General features: G+C 45.5%; 1 protein-coding gene across 26 annotated transcripts in view; it reads right to left on the bottom strand.

Annotated features, from left to right (window-relative positions):
* The window catches only part of TCF7L2 (transcription factor 7 like 2), a 182,232-nt gene that overhangs the window by 119,440 nt on the left and 44,056 nt on the right, over positions 1–18,736 (bottom strand). Inside the window, exon 1 of one of the 26 annotated variants that reach the window (XM_075026403.1) lies at positions 16,011–16,546. The exons of the other annotated variants lie outside the window; for them this stretch is intronic. Coding sequence (XP_074882504.1) covers positions 16,011–16,025 — 15 coding nt within the window. The 5' untranslated portion in view covers positions 16,026–16,546. Of the gene's footprint in view, positions 1–16,010; positions 16,547–18,736 lie in introns of those variants that run through there. 26 annotated transcript variants of the gene reach the window in all.

Here is an 18,736-nt window from a genome sequence, read left to right as displayed (position 1 = left end):
GAGATGATGTTAAAGTAACTTTCTAACCCTTTGTGGTTTCACAAAAGTGCTTGAAAATGCAACCCAAGTGCACAGAAAATGGACCCAAAACGTAAGCTGACTGAGAGCTTCTTAACTTGAGAAATCGGATACACCTCAGATTTGCAGATGGCACTATTAAACAAGTCAACTGCTACATTTTTAGAAGTCCATCAGTTGTCTTAGACAGTGATTGTAACACCACCACATAAAGGGGTGTATGAATTTGCAGAAAGGGTCCTGATGGGTCACAGCTACTACCAGCTTCCTCGGGTTTTCCAGCCAGCTAGTGAAGTATTCTTCCCTTCTTCCAAGGGAAACGTCCTCACAGGATGTGTGCCTCACGGTACACGGCTCTGTTTCAAACTCCACAACCATTTTGGCAAGTGAGAAGTTACTGCTACCACAGCTAAAGCACTTACAAGGACCTGCCAGCTCAACCAGTGATGCTTCAGGAAATGGCCACTAAGCCATTACCCACCAAAATAAACCAACTGCCCTCATTTTTCCATGACCACTCCATGGTCACGAGCAACCCTGGAATATTCCTACAACCATGACAACCCATGAAGGAGCTCAGGTCAGCAGCTGTCCTAAAACACCGGCCAAGAAACACGTGGGCTTCTCTGAGACTGCTCCAAGGGCAGACTGAGGCACTGACACAGCAGCATGAGCAAGATCACATCAGACCTCGTCCAGTCATTAATTATTGCAGGGATTAGAAAGCCTTCAGGACTGTCAGTTCTGCTGGTTTTTACTAGCAATAAATTCCCTTAGAAGAAACAGAGCAAGAAGGTACGGTCGCTCCATCTCCACCTTGATCTCACGAGAGTCTGCACTTTCAGCGCAGGTGCTCCCACACCAGGCTGACCAGCCTAAGTGCAAGATGAAAGTTTCGGAAGATCTTACTGCTACTTTGCTTTTCTGCTTTTAAAACCCTTCGTTTCGACTCTCAGTAAAGTCCTTCTCTTACTCACCCTTGCCAAAGAGCATCTAAGAAGTCTTACAGCACGAAGGCTAAAACGCAGCCAAAGCTGCTTCTCCTCTTGGACGTGCACGTGGAGCCCAGCAGGAACGGTCCAAACCCAGAGGGCTCGGTTTTGCACACAACCACCCACACACAGACAGCTTCCATTTCCACCAGTGGGTAATACACCAGTGGGGGGAAAAATTAAACAAACAGTCCCCACAGAAAGCAGTAATGCGCAAGGGTGAATAAAGCAACTTCCACGAGCTCTACCAAGTGGCCGGGATCCAGAGCAGCATCCCGGCCCTGCCAAGGGCAAGATGTTCTGTCCGTCAGATAAACAGAGAGGGCCAGAGCCCACAGCCAATGCTTGCATCAAGCTAACGAACCCACAGCTTCAATGGCGGGATGTTTGCAAACGAAAAAAAAAGTCCAATGTGCTGGCTTCAAAACGCCAGCCCGTTGATAAAGTATGAAATATTAGCATTGTTTAAGGTGACGAGCCTGACTCAAGGCCTCCTCATCCAAGAATTGTCATGCCTGTAACACAATATTGATGTGGTGGCTTATAATTCTTACTTTACATAAAAGCTTCATTGTGTGCCAAATTCAATCTCCACAGGCTACCTGAGCCACAGATTTTTACGAGTCTACATTTCAGCGCTGCGAGTCTACAATACACATAATTTTCAATTATGTTAGGGCAGAACAGGATCACTGCCTATATAACATTACTGGTTGGAGGAAATGAGACTCAGCCCTACTGCCGAGAGAGCTAACTGGATCCAGATGGCGGGCCGAGCGAGGCAGCCGTCCGAGGGAGCGATGTCGCAGCAGCCGCCCCCTCCGCAACCCTCTCCTTCACGATGGAGGGGGACACCAACGCATCGCGGGGCTGGGAGGGGAGGATGCTTGGGCCGGGGGGGGGAGTCGCATCACGGCGTGGGGAGGGAGAAAGGAGAGGGGGGAGAGGCGTGATTGCTTTCGCAGGTTTACTGCTGCTGCCCTACGCTGCGATATTCTTATTAAAAAGGAGAAAAATTAAGTCCCGTTACAGCGGAGAGGTAAATCCTTTCCTTCCTCAAGCAACTAAATAGCAGGAAATCCTCTTCTCTTGGCCCTAAATGCAGATTTGAGCCAGACGGTTCCTCTGATTTGCAAGGAGTCCACAAAAATCTGAAGCCGACTTTCCCAGCCTTCTGACACTGCTTTTACATTCCTGCACTGGGGGGGGAAGGGTAGGAGGGAGGCAAGTTCCCACCATCCTGCTCCTGCAAACGCTGGACACACGCTCACTCCTCTCCTGCTTCTGTGTCTCAGTGTGGAAATTAGGACTTGCCTGTACAAACATTGAACTTTTCAACAAATTAACTCTAACAAATCTGTGCAAATTATTTCAGAGCAAAACTGTTGAAATGGGCTCTGCTGGCCTGCTTTTAACATTTTTTTAAATAATGTCATCTTGGCGTAAGTATTTTATTCCCTGTTTAACAATATGATCTGATGGGGATCATTAGCATGTGTGTGTGTTGGTTTTTTTTTTTTAAAAGAAAAAAAAAAAAGTTTTATGGCAAGTCTCAGAGAGCTTAAGCAAAATAATTGTTAAGCTCCAGGCCTCCGCACAAAAATTAAAACACGTATGGGGCGAGCGTACTTGAGAGAAACCAAAGCTTTTAAAAAGGCTGTTAAATTGTCAGCACAAGGGAAAAGGCAAATGATTTGAACAGCCCAGATTTTTTTCTGTAGAAGGGGAACAAAAAAAAAACCAAAAAAAACCCCCAAAAAAAACAAACAAAAAAAAAAAAAAAAAAAAAAAAAAAACAACGAACCAACCACCCTACCCTCTACTCCTATGAGCATCACGTCCACACCTCCCATCTGCAACCAGAAGGTCCTGCAAAGCAGGGACCCACCAAGAGCAGCTCTGCATGTCTACCCGCCCTGGTGCCAATATCACCCAAAGCAGCTGCTTTCCTGGGCACCAGCAGGGCAAACAAACATCTTTCCCAAGATTTCACAGCAGAGTTGGTCAAAAGCAGTGTCGTGGTTCAACCCTAGCTAGCAACTAAGCACCACGCAGCTGCTCAGTTACGACTAGGAAGACAATTAACTCTATCCTTTTTAGCTGAAACCAGGACATCCAAGACTAGAGGAGTTTGGTGGAAACTCTTACTCACAGCCAGCAGCCACCCCCCACGCCGGGGCTGGGCTCGCAGCGGCATGGCCGCGATGGAAGGGATGGCACAGAGCTCGCAGGTGTTTCCTGCACTGATGTCCAACCTGGAGCTGCTCCCTTGTCACGCTATTGTTTTCACTGCTGGAATGCCCTACGAGTGATGTCCCACAGCATATAAATACATAAACGCAATTAAAAAGAAAAAAAAAAAAGCCGTATTTTTAAACAGAGGGAAAGCTGCACAACACTTTCCAGCTCAGGTTTCCTGCAGCTGGTGCTTATTAGCTCCCAGGAACTGGAACAAGCAGGAGCAGGGCTCCTGGAGTCAGCTTGATGCCATGGGCTCCAAAAACTCACCTAACCATGAGAGCACATCTCCACCTTCAGAGTCTGCACTTTTTCCCGGATCTCAACATGCCATGCAAGCAGAAATATTCCTGATCCTAGTTTTGCTGTTAGTCTCTCCCTTGGGCAGCACTACAGAATCCCATGGAAGTACACACCTGGACGTCAACTTTGAAGCTCAGGAGTTTCTCCAGTATTTAGCTGGCAACTCTTCTGGGAGCGGGCATCTAGGCAAATTTTAACCAGAGATAAACCAGTAGTAACACAAGAGAGCGCAACGCTGAGGGGAGGGCTGAGATTTATCGGGAAGGAGATAGGAACAAAGACGGAGCTTAATGAGACTGTAATTGCTCTCTGTGGACAGGAAAAATAGTTGCAAGAGGATACTCATCTTGGTACCTACAAATCAAGGTCTGCAACCTACTGATGTCCCCACTTAAGTCAGAAGGCAAAGCCTCTGAGGATTTAAAAGTATACCCTCAGCTTCTCCTCCATCCCTTAGTTTACTTCAACCTCTTATTTTTGGTCTTCAGCTATCACCTTGTTTGTAGAGGTGTGCAGAGTGACAGCAAAATCTGAAGGATTTATTTTAAATAACTGAAGGAGATTGCTGAAGGAACTTTAAAAGGGCCTCCTATTTCTTCGAGATCTGCAATGTCTGGAATTTTTTGTATGAGAAGTAATAGACACCACCCACAATGTTCAGCCCTTCTGCAGAATATGTAATGTACCACGACGAGGCACAGGGGAGCTGCTCAAAATGAGAGCAACGAGGCTCATTTCAATGAGACCAATCCTTTCCACACAAAAGATTTCCCCACAGCATTCAAGAAATGAAAGCATGAAATTGTAAAACACGGAAGTATTTATCACGTATCGACACTTTTTTTTTAAACTAATACCACGCTTTAAACTCTTGCAACACTGCAAAAATAACTTATTAAAAAAAATATGTAAATAGCAGAAAAGTGGCACAAAAAACAGAACTGGTAAGTGTTGTGTACCCTCAGAGGCATATGCACATAGGGTGTTAAGTCCTCTTCCCAATTTAAAATGCCACTTATTCACCAGCACTGGTATCAGCCAAACCATCTTGTGATATATTCCCGAACAAGACACTTCTAGTGCACTGAATGTCTCCATTATTGAGAACTCAAGTGATGTCGTCTCCTTCCCTTCCAGTCCCTGAAGAGTCCCTGAAATGGGGGCCTTGAGTTGCCCATTTTAGTATTTTGCCTGTGCCTTTGTCACATTGCTGAAGTACTGCTAAGGCATAAAAAAGGAGAAAGCAGAGTCCTCCACAGCCTTAAAGTTACAGAAATGCGTTAGTGATTAAACAGTTTGAGATAATCTCAAAGGAGGGATGCCTGAAAGCAGAAATCCTGCGATCTGGAAGCGCCTCACTGAAGCCATAGAGCAATCCAAGGTGATGGGCAAAGAGGATGCCCGTTATGGGGTGGAACAAGGCACAAAGAAATAGTTTGAGCCCCACAGGCACCTCAAAAACTCCAGTTCCCCCTCGGGTGAGCGGTCAGACTGAGTGGAGGTGGAGGAACATCGCACATGCACCAGACCAATTGCTTTCTCCTGACCTACGCATCAGGCTCCATGGCCTCACAGCACACACAGCTCTTCTCCTGCATCCCGGAGGAGATGCAATACAACAGCTACATCCCACTACTACTGCCGCACGTCACCCCTATTTATGCCGTTTTTCTATACACAGCGATAAGGGCACAGAGGAGGCTGTAGTGGAAGAGAGCTAAAGAGAATAACCAGAAGCATCCTTTAAAATTATTGCCTATGAAAGTTCAAGCAAATCCAGATAATTCTTTGCTCATTCTGACATGGATGAAAGGCATTCTTGCCATCAGTTTTACTGAAGTAAAACAGGTTTTTGCTTCTAATGAATGCAAGGTTGGTAGACTACAGTTGAGTTCTAGGATATTGATACTGAGCATGAAGAAGCTAAGTAACGGCTAATCAGCTACTGCAGAAATTAAAAATCATTTTTTTAGCTTTACAAGAGGAAGAGTGTTCATGTGATACAGAAGTACAGCATTACTTTCTGCAGTTCACGTGGTATCTCAGCAAAACAACTGCAGGCAGTGTTTCTTGATCCTGGGTGGAGCTTGGGAAAGCACCATTACTTTTTTCACATTTAATTTGAAAGCCTCCACAGCCCCCACTGCAAAAATCAGCAGGCTGGCTAAGTACTATTTGGATGTCTACAAAGTACTGTTCCAAAAGACAGGCACAAATAAAAGCATAATTTCAGTTGATGAACAAGAACAAACTTTATCTACTTACTTTAAGCCAGCAAAAAAAACAGCTTCTTCATCTTCAAACTACTTTGCCCAGATTTTCTCTGCAACCTGTTCTGTTTCACTCAAGCATAGAGTTTCCATTAGAGAAAGAATAGGACAGTCATGAAATCTCAACAAAGTCTTTCTGTAGGTATGGCTTGTTTAGACTCAGTAAAGCTAAACCAGCCTCCAAGACTCACTGAACAATTTGATGTACAGACCCACATTTAATTTCTCATCCTGGCAATCTCCCAGAGAGCGAGAGAACAATTGGTAACTAGTGTTTGCATGAAGTCCAAGAATGCATTTTATGGTCTATAAAATATAATTCCTTTCCTCCCCATTAAATAAAGACAGTAAAAATATCTGACAGCACGTTAGAGACAGAGATCACGGCACTGAACTACCTCCATTGTAACAGAAGGGCTGCTCCAGGGGAACCTTGCCTCCCTTAAAACTTTCCAACTCTGTTAAGAGCATAACTCCATTTGTAAAGGAGGTACTACAACTTTAAGCTTTGCAACTACCTTTTTCTTTTCTTTTCTTTTTAAGGAAAAACAAAAAAAAAAAAACCCCAAAACAACAGAGCTCAGTAGTCAACCAGCCTGGTTCTGCTCTAATATTGCAGAATGCGTCTGCTCTGTCCTGCTCCCTTCTCACCCCACCGCATGGATCCATGGCACAGGACAGCGTGGCGGTACAAGGGAATAAAAGGGACTCTCCAAAACTCACCCCCACCTTCCCCTCGCTTCCACCACTCGGAATCTGGAGCGGGAGTTATACGTTTCCTAATTACGGGAAGCATTAATCAGACTCCTTCGGTACCCTGGTGGTAATGCCCATCAGGAAAGTCATCTCTACATGACCAGGATGTAAAATGGCTGCTGAACTGGTACCATTTTCCACTGCATGTATGTGTGTGAAGGAAAAAAAAAAAAAAAAAAAAAAAAAAAAAGACAGAGAGAGGCCTATCTTTGTGCACCTATGTCCTGGATCAGTCCTACCTGCCTTCATCATTTGTTACTGTCATCAGAGATTGGCAGTTACCCAGTCTGCTCTCCCAAGTATTTCCTACTGGGGCGGGTGGAAAAAAAGTCTGATTTGGTTTCTCATGGTGTGGAGGCGTGGAGGAAGAGGAGGAAGAAGAGGAGGGCCGGGGCTGGCTGCGGCAGCAGGGTGGCTGTGCGGCAGCGGCCCTCAGCAAGGCCGCACCGTGCCCCGTGTCCACGAGGCTGAATACAAGCAAGCGGTTTGTCACACGCTTTCTGTGAGGAGCTGCACGGCTTCAGAAACCTCAGTTTACAAAGTCTGAGCCAGAAGGGAGGTGGCTGATCCAGCGCTTGGCTCCTCCAGCTGTGAGAAGCCAGCAGACGTGCGACAAGGGCGAGATGGGAGAAGGATGCCCCATGAGGCGCATCCCCCTCCGAAGGGGCCTCCCAGACTATCTGGGTTGGGTTTTGGGTTGGTTTTTTTTTCACTCTTTGATCCAAATTCTCATCTCGGGTTCTGTGAAGTACCTGCGAATGAGAGGCACAGGTGGGTGGGATCCCGGCATAAAGGTGCTACAGGAGAATTTAGCTGTTCGCTTGTTATTGTAATGTCGCCTAACGGGGTTTTACTGAAAGAGTCATATTTTCTCCCACTGTTGGGTAAGTGAAACTCATGACTCGAATCACTACCACAAAAATTCCTGTCGATGTGGCAATTCTGGGTGAACTGCCGGGAGCCACTCTCTAGTAAACCCAGCAAATTTCATACCGAATTTCCTGTCGCCTCCCTTGTGGTTTCCATGTGCGATTGGGCCTTCAATGCAACAAGGGGTTACTGCAGAATAGATGTCTCCAAAGGTTTCAGGCCCTCATGAAAACCAAGAACTTGCAAAATTCTCTTTCCCCAGGGTTGGTAACTTTTGTCTGTCTATCCTTTTTTTTTTTTTTTTAAACAAACCCAGAAAGTTAACTCAAAAATGTAACCTAAAGGCAACCTCAGGAAAAAGTCCCGGAGATAACACTGAAACCAGCAATATTCTAACCTCCTAGAGGCTGAGAAGGTTGCTGTTGAGGTTATTTTGTTTTTCAGAAAGCCTGCCTTGGAAAAGAAAGGGGAAAAAACCCAACAACAACAAAAAAAAAACCACTTCCCACTGCATCGTATCCTGGTCCACATTCTTCACCGTAATCTTTTAGCTCAGATGCGTGGAGATGTCTTTGAAAGATGTAAAAGAGGTCGAGAGTCCCCTCAGCTAATTGTGCTGGCTGAGAAACAAAACTTGTGGGCTGGGGTAGGATTTGTGTCAGACTGACCTTCTGTGAGACCAGCTACTCCTCTGAATAAAACCCTCTTGCTGCCTCCGCCAGAATCCTCCTGCCACTCAAGTATCATCTTGCTGTAACAAATTACTCCTAACCCAGGATTACGGCTCTTTCCAAATACCTCCTAGAGAGCCGGGAAACAAACGTTCCCTCCCAGGATTCAGCACCAGTTGTTTCCCCTATCAATAATCCTCCTATTTGCTTCTCCGGCGGCGTTAGTCCGTGGGGCCGGCACGACCGCTTGCACCCATTTTCCTTCCAAACGCAAGCTGGATGTCTCAATTGTCCATCAGGAGAGGAAAAGATGAAGGCCTGCCTTCAGATACCCATGGAAAAGACACCCCGTCTGGCCAGAGGCAAAGCTGACTCCTGGTTAAGTAGGAAGAATTATATTTAGGCAGAGGACTAAGTGAATCATTTGGGATGAAAGCAAAACCAAACAAATGAAGCATTCACTAAATCTGTGCTGTCACCTCTTGTTCCTGGGCAGCCACCCCACGTATTTATTTTCTGGTTTCCTCCAGCACCACCAAAACAATGCAATATGCATTTATGGTATTTAAATGAAGTATTTTAAAAATATTCTTAGTTGAATCATCAGCCACACAAACTCTTCCTCAAGACCAAATAAAATGTTGGGTTTTTTCTTAAAGGAGATGCAGATAGACGAGATCTGAAAGCAAATACAGTCCAGAACTGAGACCGCTGTGAATTATTTTTCCTGATTAAAAAGGCACTCCATTGAGAATAAGTCCCATTCCTGTAAAATTCAAATAATGGTGTGGCATTTGAAAGGCATTTTGAATTTCCAAGTAAGTTATGCATTAAATTTAAGTGACTTCTGTTGAATTAACATATTTTAGGGACAAAGATGTACAAAACTTACTACTGGAAGTTTTGGATAAATGTTCTTTTTGTTTATTTAGAGAGAGAAATTTTCTTAAGTCAAAACAGCTATACTGGCCCATCCACTCCCCGAGCTAAAGTGACTAGAAACAAAAGTTAAACAGCACAATGCACTAACACAAAAATAATCCTTTTTGTTTTAATGAATTTGGGGGGGGGATAAAGGAAACCCCACTTTTTTAAACAGCAAGTCAAAATCATACACTGCTCCATGTATCTATAGGAAAAAGAAAAACCAGATTTTCTTCTGCACAAGGAAAAATGCAACATGCATCAGCCTGCATTTTTCCTCTCAATGGGTGGGGGGAAAAGAGGCAGGAGGAAAAAAAAAAATAAAAAATCACAATTTAAAAAAAAAATCCCTGTAGAAATGCTGGCTGGGAGAGGGCCTCTGTCCCAGGGAGAAGGGTATCAGCAGCTCTGCAATAGCTCATGTCCTGGAGGGACTCTGCCCCATGCGCCAAATTCTTGTGGTTGTGGAAAAGGTTTGTTTTGGAGAGGTGAGGGTTGCTTTTCTGCTGCAATCCGGCAGCAAACACCTAACTTGTGGCCCCGGGGAGCAGAGCTTGCGCTCCTGCAGACACAACGCCCGCGCTCCCCAGATTTGCATTTGTCACACTTTCATGCCGCAGCCCCAAAGTTAAAACAAAGGAGTCATCAGAGCAGCCCTGAGCGTATAAATCTGTAAATAGCTGAAAATGTTGCTCTTGCTGCTAAATATAGTGCAGGCATTTTGAACCGGCTGGCCCACAAGGCGATTTTTTTATTTATTTATTTAAAGGACCGCAGTTTGGGAACACTGAGTGTTTTTTGAGCCTGTTCGTGTATATTATGTTCCCTCCCTGTTGGTATGAATATGCAAAAAGAAAAAAAAAATTAAAGGAACTTAGTAGGTACTAGAAAAACAACTTCCACTTAAGAGAGCCACAAAGCAGAGGAAAAAGACAAAATTGCCTTTGTAATGGGAGCAAAATCTCCTCTGAGGATGGTAAATCAGGTTCACGCAGAGTTAAACGCAGATAGCTCCAACCCCACCACTCTGATACAATTAGCAAATGCCTTGCTCCCTATGGGAGCTCTCCCCAGGATGGGGCATACCCCCAGCTCAGCCGTCGGGATGCAGAGGCCAGGGCTTCCCAGGAGGAGCGGGGACCCCCGGCAGCCCCCCTCGGCCGAGGGACGCCAGCCGAACACCGCGCTCCCCCAGAAAAGACGAACCGGGGATGCACAGCAGTTCACCCTCCCGAAGCCGGCACAGGGCAGCCTATTTACCACGAAATCCTGGGAGTTTGGCTCTGCTTCGCAGGAGGGCGAGAGCTGGAGGTGCGACAAGCCCGTGCAAGAGAAGAGAGGGCAGGAATCCCCCGGGAAAGACGCCGGGAGATGACAGCCCAGCCTTGGACCACCCAGGAGCCAGCCTGCAAAAAGAGCACTCACCTACAGGATGCTCTCCGAAAGCCAAGGGACCAACCCCGGCCTTGGGGCAGCGGCACGGACCCCGAAGGGACACGGTGGTCCCCGCAGAGGATCGGGGCACATGCCAGCCCCCCATGGACCCACTGGGACAGCCACGGACAAACTGGCGGCACTGGAGCTTTCACATGCCTGCGCTAAGTGCCCTGGACCCGCAGGGGTCAAATGAATATTTTAGGTTTTAGCCTTACCTGCAACTGATAAAAAAAAAAAACAAAAACAAAAAAACAAAAACAAAAAACAGGAGCTATTCGAGGTTTGTTACAGCTGTACAGCTGTCTTAAAAAAAAAAAAAAAGGGGGGGGAAAAAAGGCTTTTTCTTCACAGGGCGGGGGGTGGAAGGGGCTGCATCGACAGCTCCACTAGCCAGAGGCACTTTGCAAGGAGGAAAGTAGAACTCAAGATGTGGGCAGGCCTCAGGTTTCAGAGCCTCAGGGCACATCCAAGAGACACCGACGTATTTACTGAACAGCCAGGAAAGCAAAGGCTCCAATCTTACAACATTTTATAATCTTATTGTGGACACTTATATTTTATAAGTTCTTGAGGTTGAAGAGGCTAGGGCGGGGAGGGACACAACAAGCCACGTTAGCTGCCTGGTGGGGTTCTGAGAGGCGGGTTTGTTTTTTAAAGATGAGGTGGGATGACTGCATACAAGGGTAATTATAAATGAAGCAAGTAAGGATCAATGAGCTCCCTTTCATAGCAATAGCTTATTTATTTATTTTAAAAATCATGACACAGCATTTCTGTTCTATTTCCAAGTCAAATTTGTCCTAGGTGGAATCAGAGGAAGAAAAACCAGGTTCCTGCACAGATTCTGGAGAGCATTAATAGACTGCAGAGCTTCTGTGCAGGACAATAAGTTGAAGTCAGTGTTTCTGTATGCCACACGGCTAACCCGGTAACCTCAGGAGGGACCTTTCATCTCAACAGACCTGCACACAAAAGGTCACTACAGTGCACCTTACTCCCACTAAGGAGCTTACCTCTCACATGTAACATCAGGCTTATTAAGCAACGTGCAGTGATACAATAGCTGCTAATCTACTGAAAATTATTATTCTTTTCCTCCTGCCCCCCCCATAAGCAACACCAGGATTTGCAACATATTGTTATTAAGATGTTACCTGAAGGGCAGAGGGAACTCAAACTGCCCTGCCCTCCCCGCTCCCCAGGCGATCCCTCCCGTGGAAGATTTCCAGTAACAGCTATCGAGGTAGCCCAAATATTGTAGAAAAATTCCTCTGACTGTGTATGGGTTTAATGAGAATAATTAGTTGCATTCTGTTAAAAAAAAAAAAAAAAAAGGAGAAATAATTCTTTATCCAGCAAGCAGGAGAAGAACAGCAAAGGAAAAATGCAGGACCTCAATGCAATCATCCACCACCTCTTCCATCGGTCCAGGAAAAGATCAGCAGCTCCTGCGAGACCTGCTTCGGGCTGTCATTCTGTGGAGCTGGATGTTTTGCCATCGCTTCTGAATGATAATTGGCTCAAAAATTAACACGCCTCACTGTCCCTGTAGAAAGAACCCTGTGGTCTCATCCAGTGGGGTCATTACCCTCTGGAGCATTCCACATTTCCTCGAGAGGGCACGAATGTCCTGAACTCCCACACACTTCAGAGCAGTTAATTCACTCAACAGGGAAAAGTATTCAGGTCAGGATTTTTCCAAGAAGCCATAAGGACTTGGGTGCCTGACTGGCTTTGCTCCTTCGCGAAACCCATCTCTTGCACTGGTGGGTGATTTAAGACCCACACCAAAGCTCTGCTCAAAAGGTCAAAAATGTGCAAAAATATAGCGACTAATGCTTTTTTATTTTATAAGTAAATTTCCAGAAGTCTGAGTCGTATCGGACAAAGTGCTTTCACTCTCAAAGTAATTTTAAACCTCCTCTCTGAGTTTATTAAGGCCATTAACTTTTCTCATCTGAGTCTCCTATTTTGTTCCAGGATAAAGAAGAATACGCCTCTGTCTGGGGACTAACGGTATCCTTGGTGCATCTCTCATACAAATGTGTTTGAAAACAAACGGAGCCCTCTGGTTTTACTTTACTATAGAGTGTAACACTCACATCAATCATTCCACATACATACACACCACAATACACTGCAGACAAACCCATATCCCATCAGTCCCGCATAACAATGCTTTACACTTGTAAATGTAAGATATCAGGCCAATTTATCCACAAGCGTACAGCACCTCAGTGAAGTTGCTGGAGTCTTCAGTGTTTTGCCCCTCAGAAACTGATTCCAACATCATTACCACCAATGCCAAATTATTAACTAGTGACTATCCCGTGCTGCCTAGCAGCTTCTACCTCATACCCCAACACATGCAGTAAAGGACCTGGCTGTGCACCATCATGCAAAATCATACAGAATTCCCCACCTTATTTGCAGTGCAGTTAAAAAAAAAAATTAAAAAAAAAAATCAAAGCAACCTCCACACACACACATAGAACACAGGCCACCAAAATAGCAGAAGATGGCAATGGAAAAATAGATGGCGCAGCCATTCGCCCACACATCAGGAGCATTTCAAACAGAAGTGGGAAGGGAATTAAAAAAAAAAAAAAAAAATTCTGGCATGGGGAAATCCATACTATCCACTGTATGCTTGGGCAGGGAGTGGTTAGATATTATTATTAGTAGTAGTAGTATTATTATTATTAGGGGGAATGTAATTGTTTGCCAACAGACTTTAGCTTAATCATTTTGAAAACAGAGAAAACCCAGAAATAACAAAGTGCAGGAAAGCTGCAGGACAGGGCTGCAAGGGTGCATATGTGGCCACCGCAGCCATTGGGACCACCGAGTAAAGCAGCTCCCTGCACCACCTGTCCCACTTTTCTCCCGTGCAGGAGGAATTTAAAAAAAAAAAAAGTAACAAAACTACAAGCCTGCCCTTCAGTAGGGCCTAGATTAATTGCGAATGCAAATGAAGCCCTTCTGCAGCACTAGGGTCCATTTCCAGGGAAATGCGTGCGCTCGCCTCTGTTTACTCCGGCTGCAGCAATGCAGCACAACCTTCAGTCAAGCTATTAACTTGAACGTTGAACTTCACAGCGCTGGCTGTCTTTCTCAGCCATTCTTTTGATGTTACCTCCAAAGCAAAAGATCAAAGACTTTGAGTGTGGTGAGGGGAAGTCCCAGGCTCTTAGCCTACCAGCCTGTGATATATGTTAAAATCCTGGCCAAAAGAGAGAGCGAAGGGAAAAAGAAAGGAAAAGCTAGCAAAGAAAGCATCCTCGCAGAGCAGTGACACAAGGAAGCGGCGCAGCAAAATCCACACGTCGCATCTACCGGGGTTCACGACCCCAGAAACAGGGCTCGTTTCTCTGTCGCCGTGTTTTCCGGCAGTACCAGATCGCTCCCGAAAATCAGCAGCCCCCCGTCACCCCTTCCGACACAAAGCCGCACCTCCGCACGCTGCCCAGAGAGTCGGCAGACGTGTGCCAGCAGCACATCGCTAACGAGAAAAGCATCCCCGGCTGCTACATCGTGCAAACCCGCAAGCTTCGGAGGACGGGGAGAGACGACACAGGACCAGGGCTCTGCGAGACGTTGAATTTCCACGTCCGCCACAGGCTCCCGGTCCATCCTGAATGAGTCACACGAAAATAAACCCTTCGCCTCAGCCTTCCTGCTTGTAAAACGCGGATAATATTGCCCTGCCAGGATAACAGCCCTATTCTTCCTCGTGGGGCCCCGCGAGGCGATGGTGCTAAAGGCCGTGCTGCTATCTGCGGGGGTCCAAGTCCACACACCCTCACGTGTCACCACACCTCGGGCAGGAGGGGAAGCCCACGGTCACGGCCCCCTCCCCGGGGACGGGCAGCTCCCGCACCCCCGGGTGGGCGCAGGGGCTGCTGCAGAAGGGGCCGCGTGGGAACATCTCACCACCGTCTCCCTGGAGCGGATCTGGATGCCTTTGGGAAGGCTGGTCCTGCAGGAAAACATCTAGAAAGTAATCGCTACTCCCCTCCCTCGGCCTGGGGTTTTTTTGTTTGTTTGTTTGGGGGGGGTTGTTTTGGTTTTTCGTATTATTTTTTTTAGCCTTGTGTTTAGAAGGGGACAGGAAGGGGGCGATCTTTTTTTTTTTTTTGTGTATAATTTTTTTATTTTAAGATTCTGTCCAACCATTTTCCCTTTCCTGAGCCTTTTTTGGGTTTATTTATATTCCCATAATACACAACAGCACTCCAGATTTAGACGGTGACACTTGGTTGACATGGTCAAAAGTGGATCCAGTGCAGCCTGTCTGCCAAACCAAGCCCCTCATCCATCAGCTGAAGTCCTTTTACTGCAGGGTCATGAAGGAATCACAGACTGTTTTTCATTCCTTTCTACCAATGTCCCTCCTAACTCTAGAAACCAAAACCCTCTTATGCTTGTCAGCTCCTCCTCTTCCCCACCCCCGTGAATTCAGCTCTTGGCATTCACCAGCATAAAAAGCCATGGGATTCAAAACAGAAATTCTTCAAAACAGAATTCATGGCATTAAGCAGTAAGTAGGATATTCTGATTTTATTGTACTTTACTTACTCCTACTTAGCTCTAATCCTCACTCCCTAGACAGGGGCTCGCTCTCGCTGTCAGCGAAGTCGATAGGAATTTGGCTATTGACTTCAATGGAAGTGGGATCAGATCCTCACATCTGTTGCACAGGGCAAGCAATATGCAGAGGAAAAAAAAAATAGGTGGGGAGAGGGGGGAAAAAAAGGAAAAAAGAGAGAAAAACCTCAACATTGAGTTGTGAAATGATAAATGAGCTTGGATCAGGATTGCAAGTAACAAATGCAGAGGTGCTCTGAATCTGTAAACCCTAGGTAACATCACCAATTCCGAGCCCAACTCCTCCTTTCTTAAAAAGGCAATTCAAACAACTACAGAAGAAAAAAAAAAAACAAAACAAACCCACAACAAATAATAACCCTCCAGTCACAGTTTCTAATACAAAAGGACCCGTCGGCCTCTCAGTAAAGCTTTTTCATGACGAGGAATCCCTCAGCTCCCTTTCCAGCCCTTCTCTCCCCAGGGGTTTGGAGCACAAGGCGAGCAGACCGGGCAGGCACATGCGAGGCGACGGCAGGATCCCGGGCCGCAGAAGATGGAGCCGATGGAGCAGCGTGAGAAGTCAAGTACTAGCTGCTGCTCCACAGCACGAGAAGGATCCAAAATAAACAAGACCTAGATCTGGAACGTGATCCTGCCCTGCGTCACAGCCCCGCGATAATGCACCAGGAGTCAGGATTTCTTGGCATCAACCATGCTATCAGCAATAAACAAGCCAGTTCTCTAGAGCTACAAGGGACGCAAAGGGAGTTGGAGAGGGAAGGAGAAAAAGAAGAGAAAAAAAACAACAAAAAAAAGGCAGAATTATCTGTGTATCAGCCAAAAAAATATATAAAAAAATGAGTATGCAAAGAAGCAACTGCCAAAACTAGGATGGGAAGAAAGAAAATGAGATACTGAAACAAATCTTATACGCCTCCTACCTGCAGAGATGCCATTCAAGAATTAGGCATCCTGGCAGAACAGTTTCTCCTTGTGATAAATGGAGGGCAGCAATGGTAGCTTACAAAGAGACAGCCCCAAGATTCAAATTCTGCACCTAAATCTCCTTAATATCACCAAGAATTTCAAAGTCCTCTAAAAAAAAAAAAAACACCCAACATTAAAAGTAAGTAAATATATAACAATCTAGCTGGCTCTCCAAAATTCCTGAAGTCTGTTTGCTCTCGGTGCTCCACAGCAATCAGAACAGCTACTCTCCCTCTCTATTATACTCCATTTCAAGTCGTGGTTCTTACTACGTGCAGTGCATTCACCGTGCCAGAAAAATCACTTAGCTTGGAAAAAGCCAGAAAGAGACTGATGAAACTCGGGAAGAAAAACAAGGCAAGGACAATATTTTGCTAAAAAAGTAAAGACAACATTTGTGTTCAGACAGGAGCTAACATAGCGCCTACAGTCTCTGATCCACTCAAGTGCTTAAGCACCTGCTTAACTGTAAAGCTGCAGCAGCCCTGCGGGTTGCAGTGTATTTCGAGTCACACAGGTGCTCCAAGGTATGGCTAGATCAGTGCCCGCGCAGTGCTGGCTGAGTCGCCAGCATTTATTGACTGCACATATGGCAGGAAGAGCTTTAAAGCCGCACAGCAAGTGGCTTTCAAAACCGTCAGACCTGCAAGGAGAAATCAATACAATTTGCTTCTAACTACCCCGTCCTCAAGTCAGGTTTTTATTCCTGACCCACCTTCTCACTCCCCCGTCCTGCCTGATCCAAGATGCCCCAGACTTTCAGGTACCGGCACCGAGGGAAAGCTCGGGTCAGAGCCGAGGGATGGGATGGGAACTGGAGGAGTGTCACATACCGCTCACCCTAACATGCTGTAAAAAGTCACCTCCTGCAACACAGAAATTCTCACAGAATTAAATCCCTTATAATCCCATTTAGCAGAAACAAGGTAGAGCAGTATGCTGCTGCTTAAGACATTTTAGTCTTTAAGAAACTACATTTTGTTTTAAAGAAAATAAAACCCTGCTTCTCTTTAAAAGAACTTGAACGGAAGAAATTTTAAACTTGAGTCAAACTTCTCTGTGAAGGCACTTCTTGTTTGCTGGGGTTTTTTAAGGAAGTTGCAGGGAACAAACCCTTGAATATTTTCACTCTTCCCAAATGTGATTATTTTTATAGCGGCCCATATACGTGCTACTGTAGTTCATGTGTACAAATAAATGTGCTGAGCTAATATTAAAACAACAACCGACTGCAGTTAAGACTTAGAAGCGTTTTCTACAAGAATATACAAACACAAGAAAAATAAAATGTATGCCGCTTCCCAAATTAAGAGCTGCTAATTGTGTTTACAACTTCTTTCCCATTGGGAAATGCTATCTGTGGTCCAGCAGTCCACCTTCCCCTCTCCCCTGCAGTAAATGACCTACCAACTAAGTACCAGCTTTATGCTCAAGTTGGTCAACTAGGTTTTTGCTTAACCCACAGGCATTTTTCCTATTTCAAAGTTTCTATTAACTCCCTACTGATGTACCCTAAAAGAAGTTTTAAGGGCTTGGAAGCACATAAATAAAATAGACTTTGCTGGACCAGCACAGCCGAATGAAAGCCTTTCACCTGCAGTGGTGGTGATAAAAATTTTAGATGCAGCCGCACACATGGCCCCTCCATAGACTTAAGATAGCTGCGATTTCCAGCCATTCAGCAATCTCCTGGCTACTGAGCTGCCTTGGTTACACCGAGACAAGCATCAGGACAGGACCTGGGGTTTGGGTTGGGTGTTTTGGGACTTGGTTTTCTTCTTTTTTTTTTTTTTTTTTTTTTTGGCTGTAGCAAAGCCCTCTTTAGCTGCAAGGCTGAAAGAAGCTGCTAGCCTGTACAGTGATGATAAGAAACCTGGAAGAGGAGAGGGAGATGGCAAGGAAGAAAATGTGGGAGGAGGGAGTGTGACTTGATGTGAAACCCTGAAGCAGAAAAATAAAGGTTTGCTTCAAAGCTAATGCTGTGTACTAAACCTTCTGCCCCTGTTTGCTCTGCAAGGCGCACGCCCGACTACAGACAGGCTGTGCCTGCAAGGTGGAAACTCTCCAAAGAGTGACCAGAGAGTTTGCTGCTTTACCGACAAAGTTCAAGCCACTAAAAAATGGATGAGTGCAAAACTGACCCATCTTCCATGGTGTCACATCAGCAAACCCAGTCAGAGCTGGTTATTTGTCCCTTTCTAGCACCCTACCACTAACTTTGCACAATAAAAGTTGATAAAACCAGAAAAAAAAATGCAACACACCTGTATTATTTTTTTTTCCCCTTTTTTAGTCCCAAAGTGTTTTCCACATCTAAATGAAACTCCCACTGTGAGGAAGTGTCTAACAGCAGATTCTGTTTAAAAAAAATTACTACAGAGGCTCAGGTCATGGCTCTCATGAAACATCCAGCAATTAACTCTTTCCATAAAGTTCATTTGGCAAAAGAACCATCTATCCTGCTTTCTCCCAATATAGCTTTCTGCTTCAGCCTCCACATCAGATGGTAATCTGAGAGCATTTTAGGTACTGTCTGGTCTACGGACCCATGATAAATTAAGCAGTGCCCAGTTGCATGAATGAAACTAATACATGGATCCATTCAAAGTACGCTGACGTTAACGTAAAGGGACCTTGCAGATAATCCCAAATTTTCCAATCCCTTACGCTTTCCACCCAC

The sequence above is a fragment of the Buteo buteo genome, chromosome 4 (assembly GCF_964188355.1).
Source record: "Buteo buteo chromosome 4, bButBut1.hap1.1, whole genome shotgun sequence".
Lineage (NCBI taxonomy): Eukaryota > Metazoa > Chordata > Aves > Accipitriformes > Accipitridae > Buteo > Buteo buteo.
Note: the sequence above shows the minus strand (reverse complement) of the source record. Positions and strands in the feature narration are given on the sequence as shown.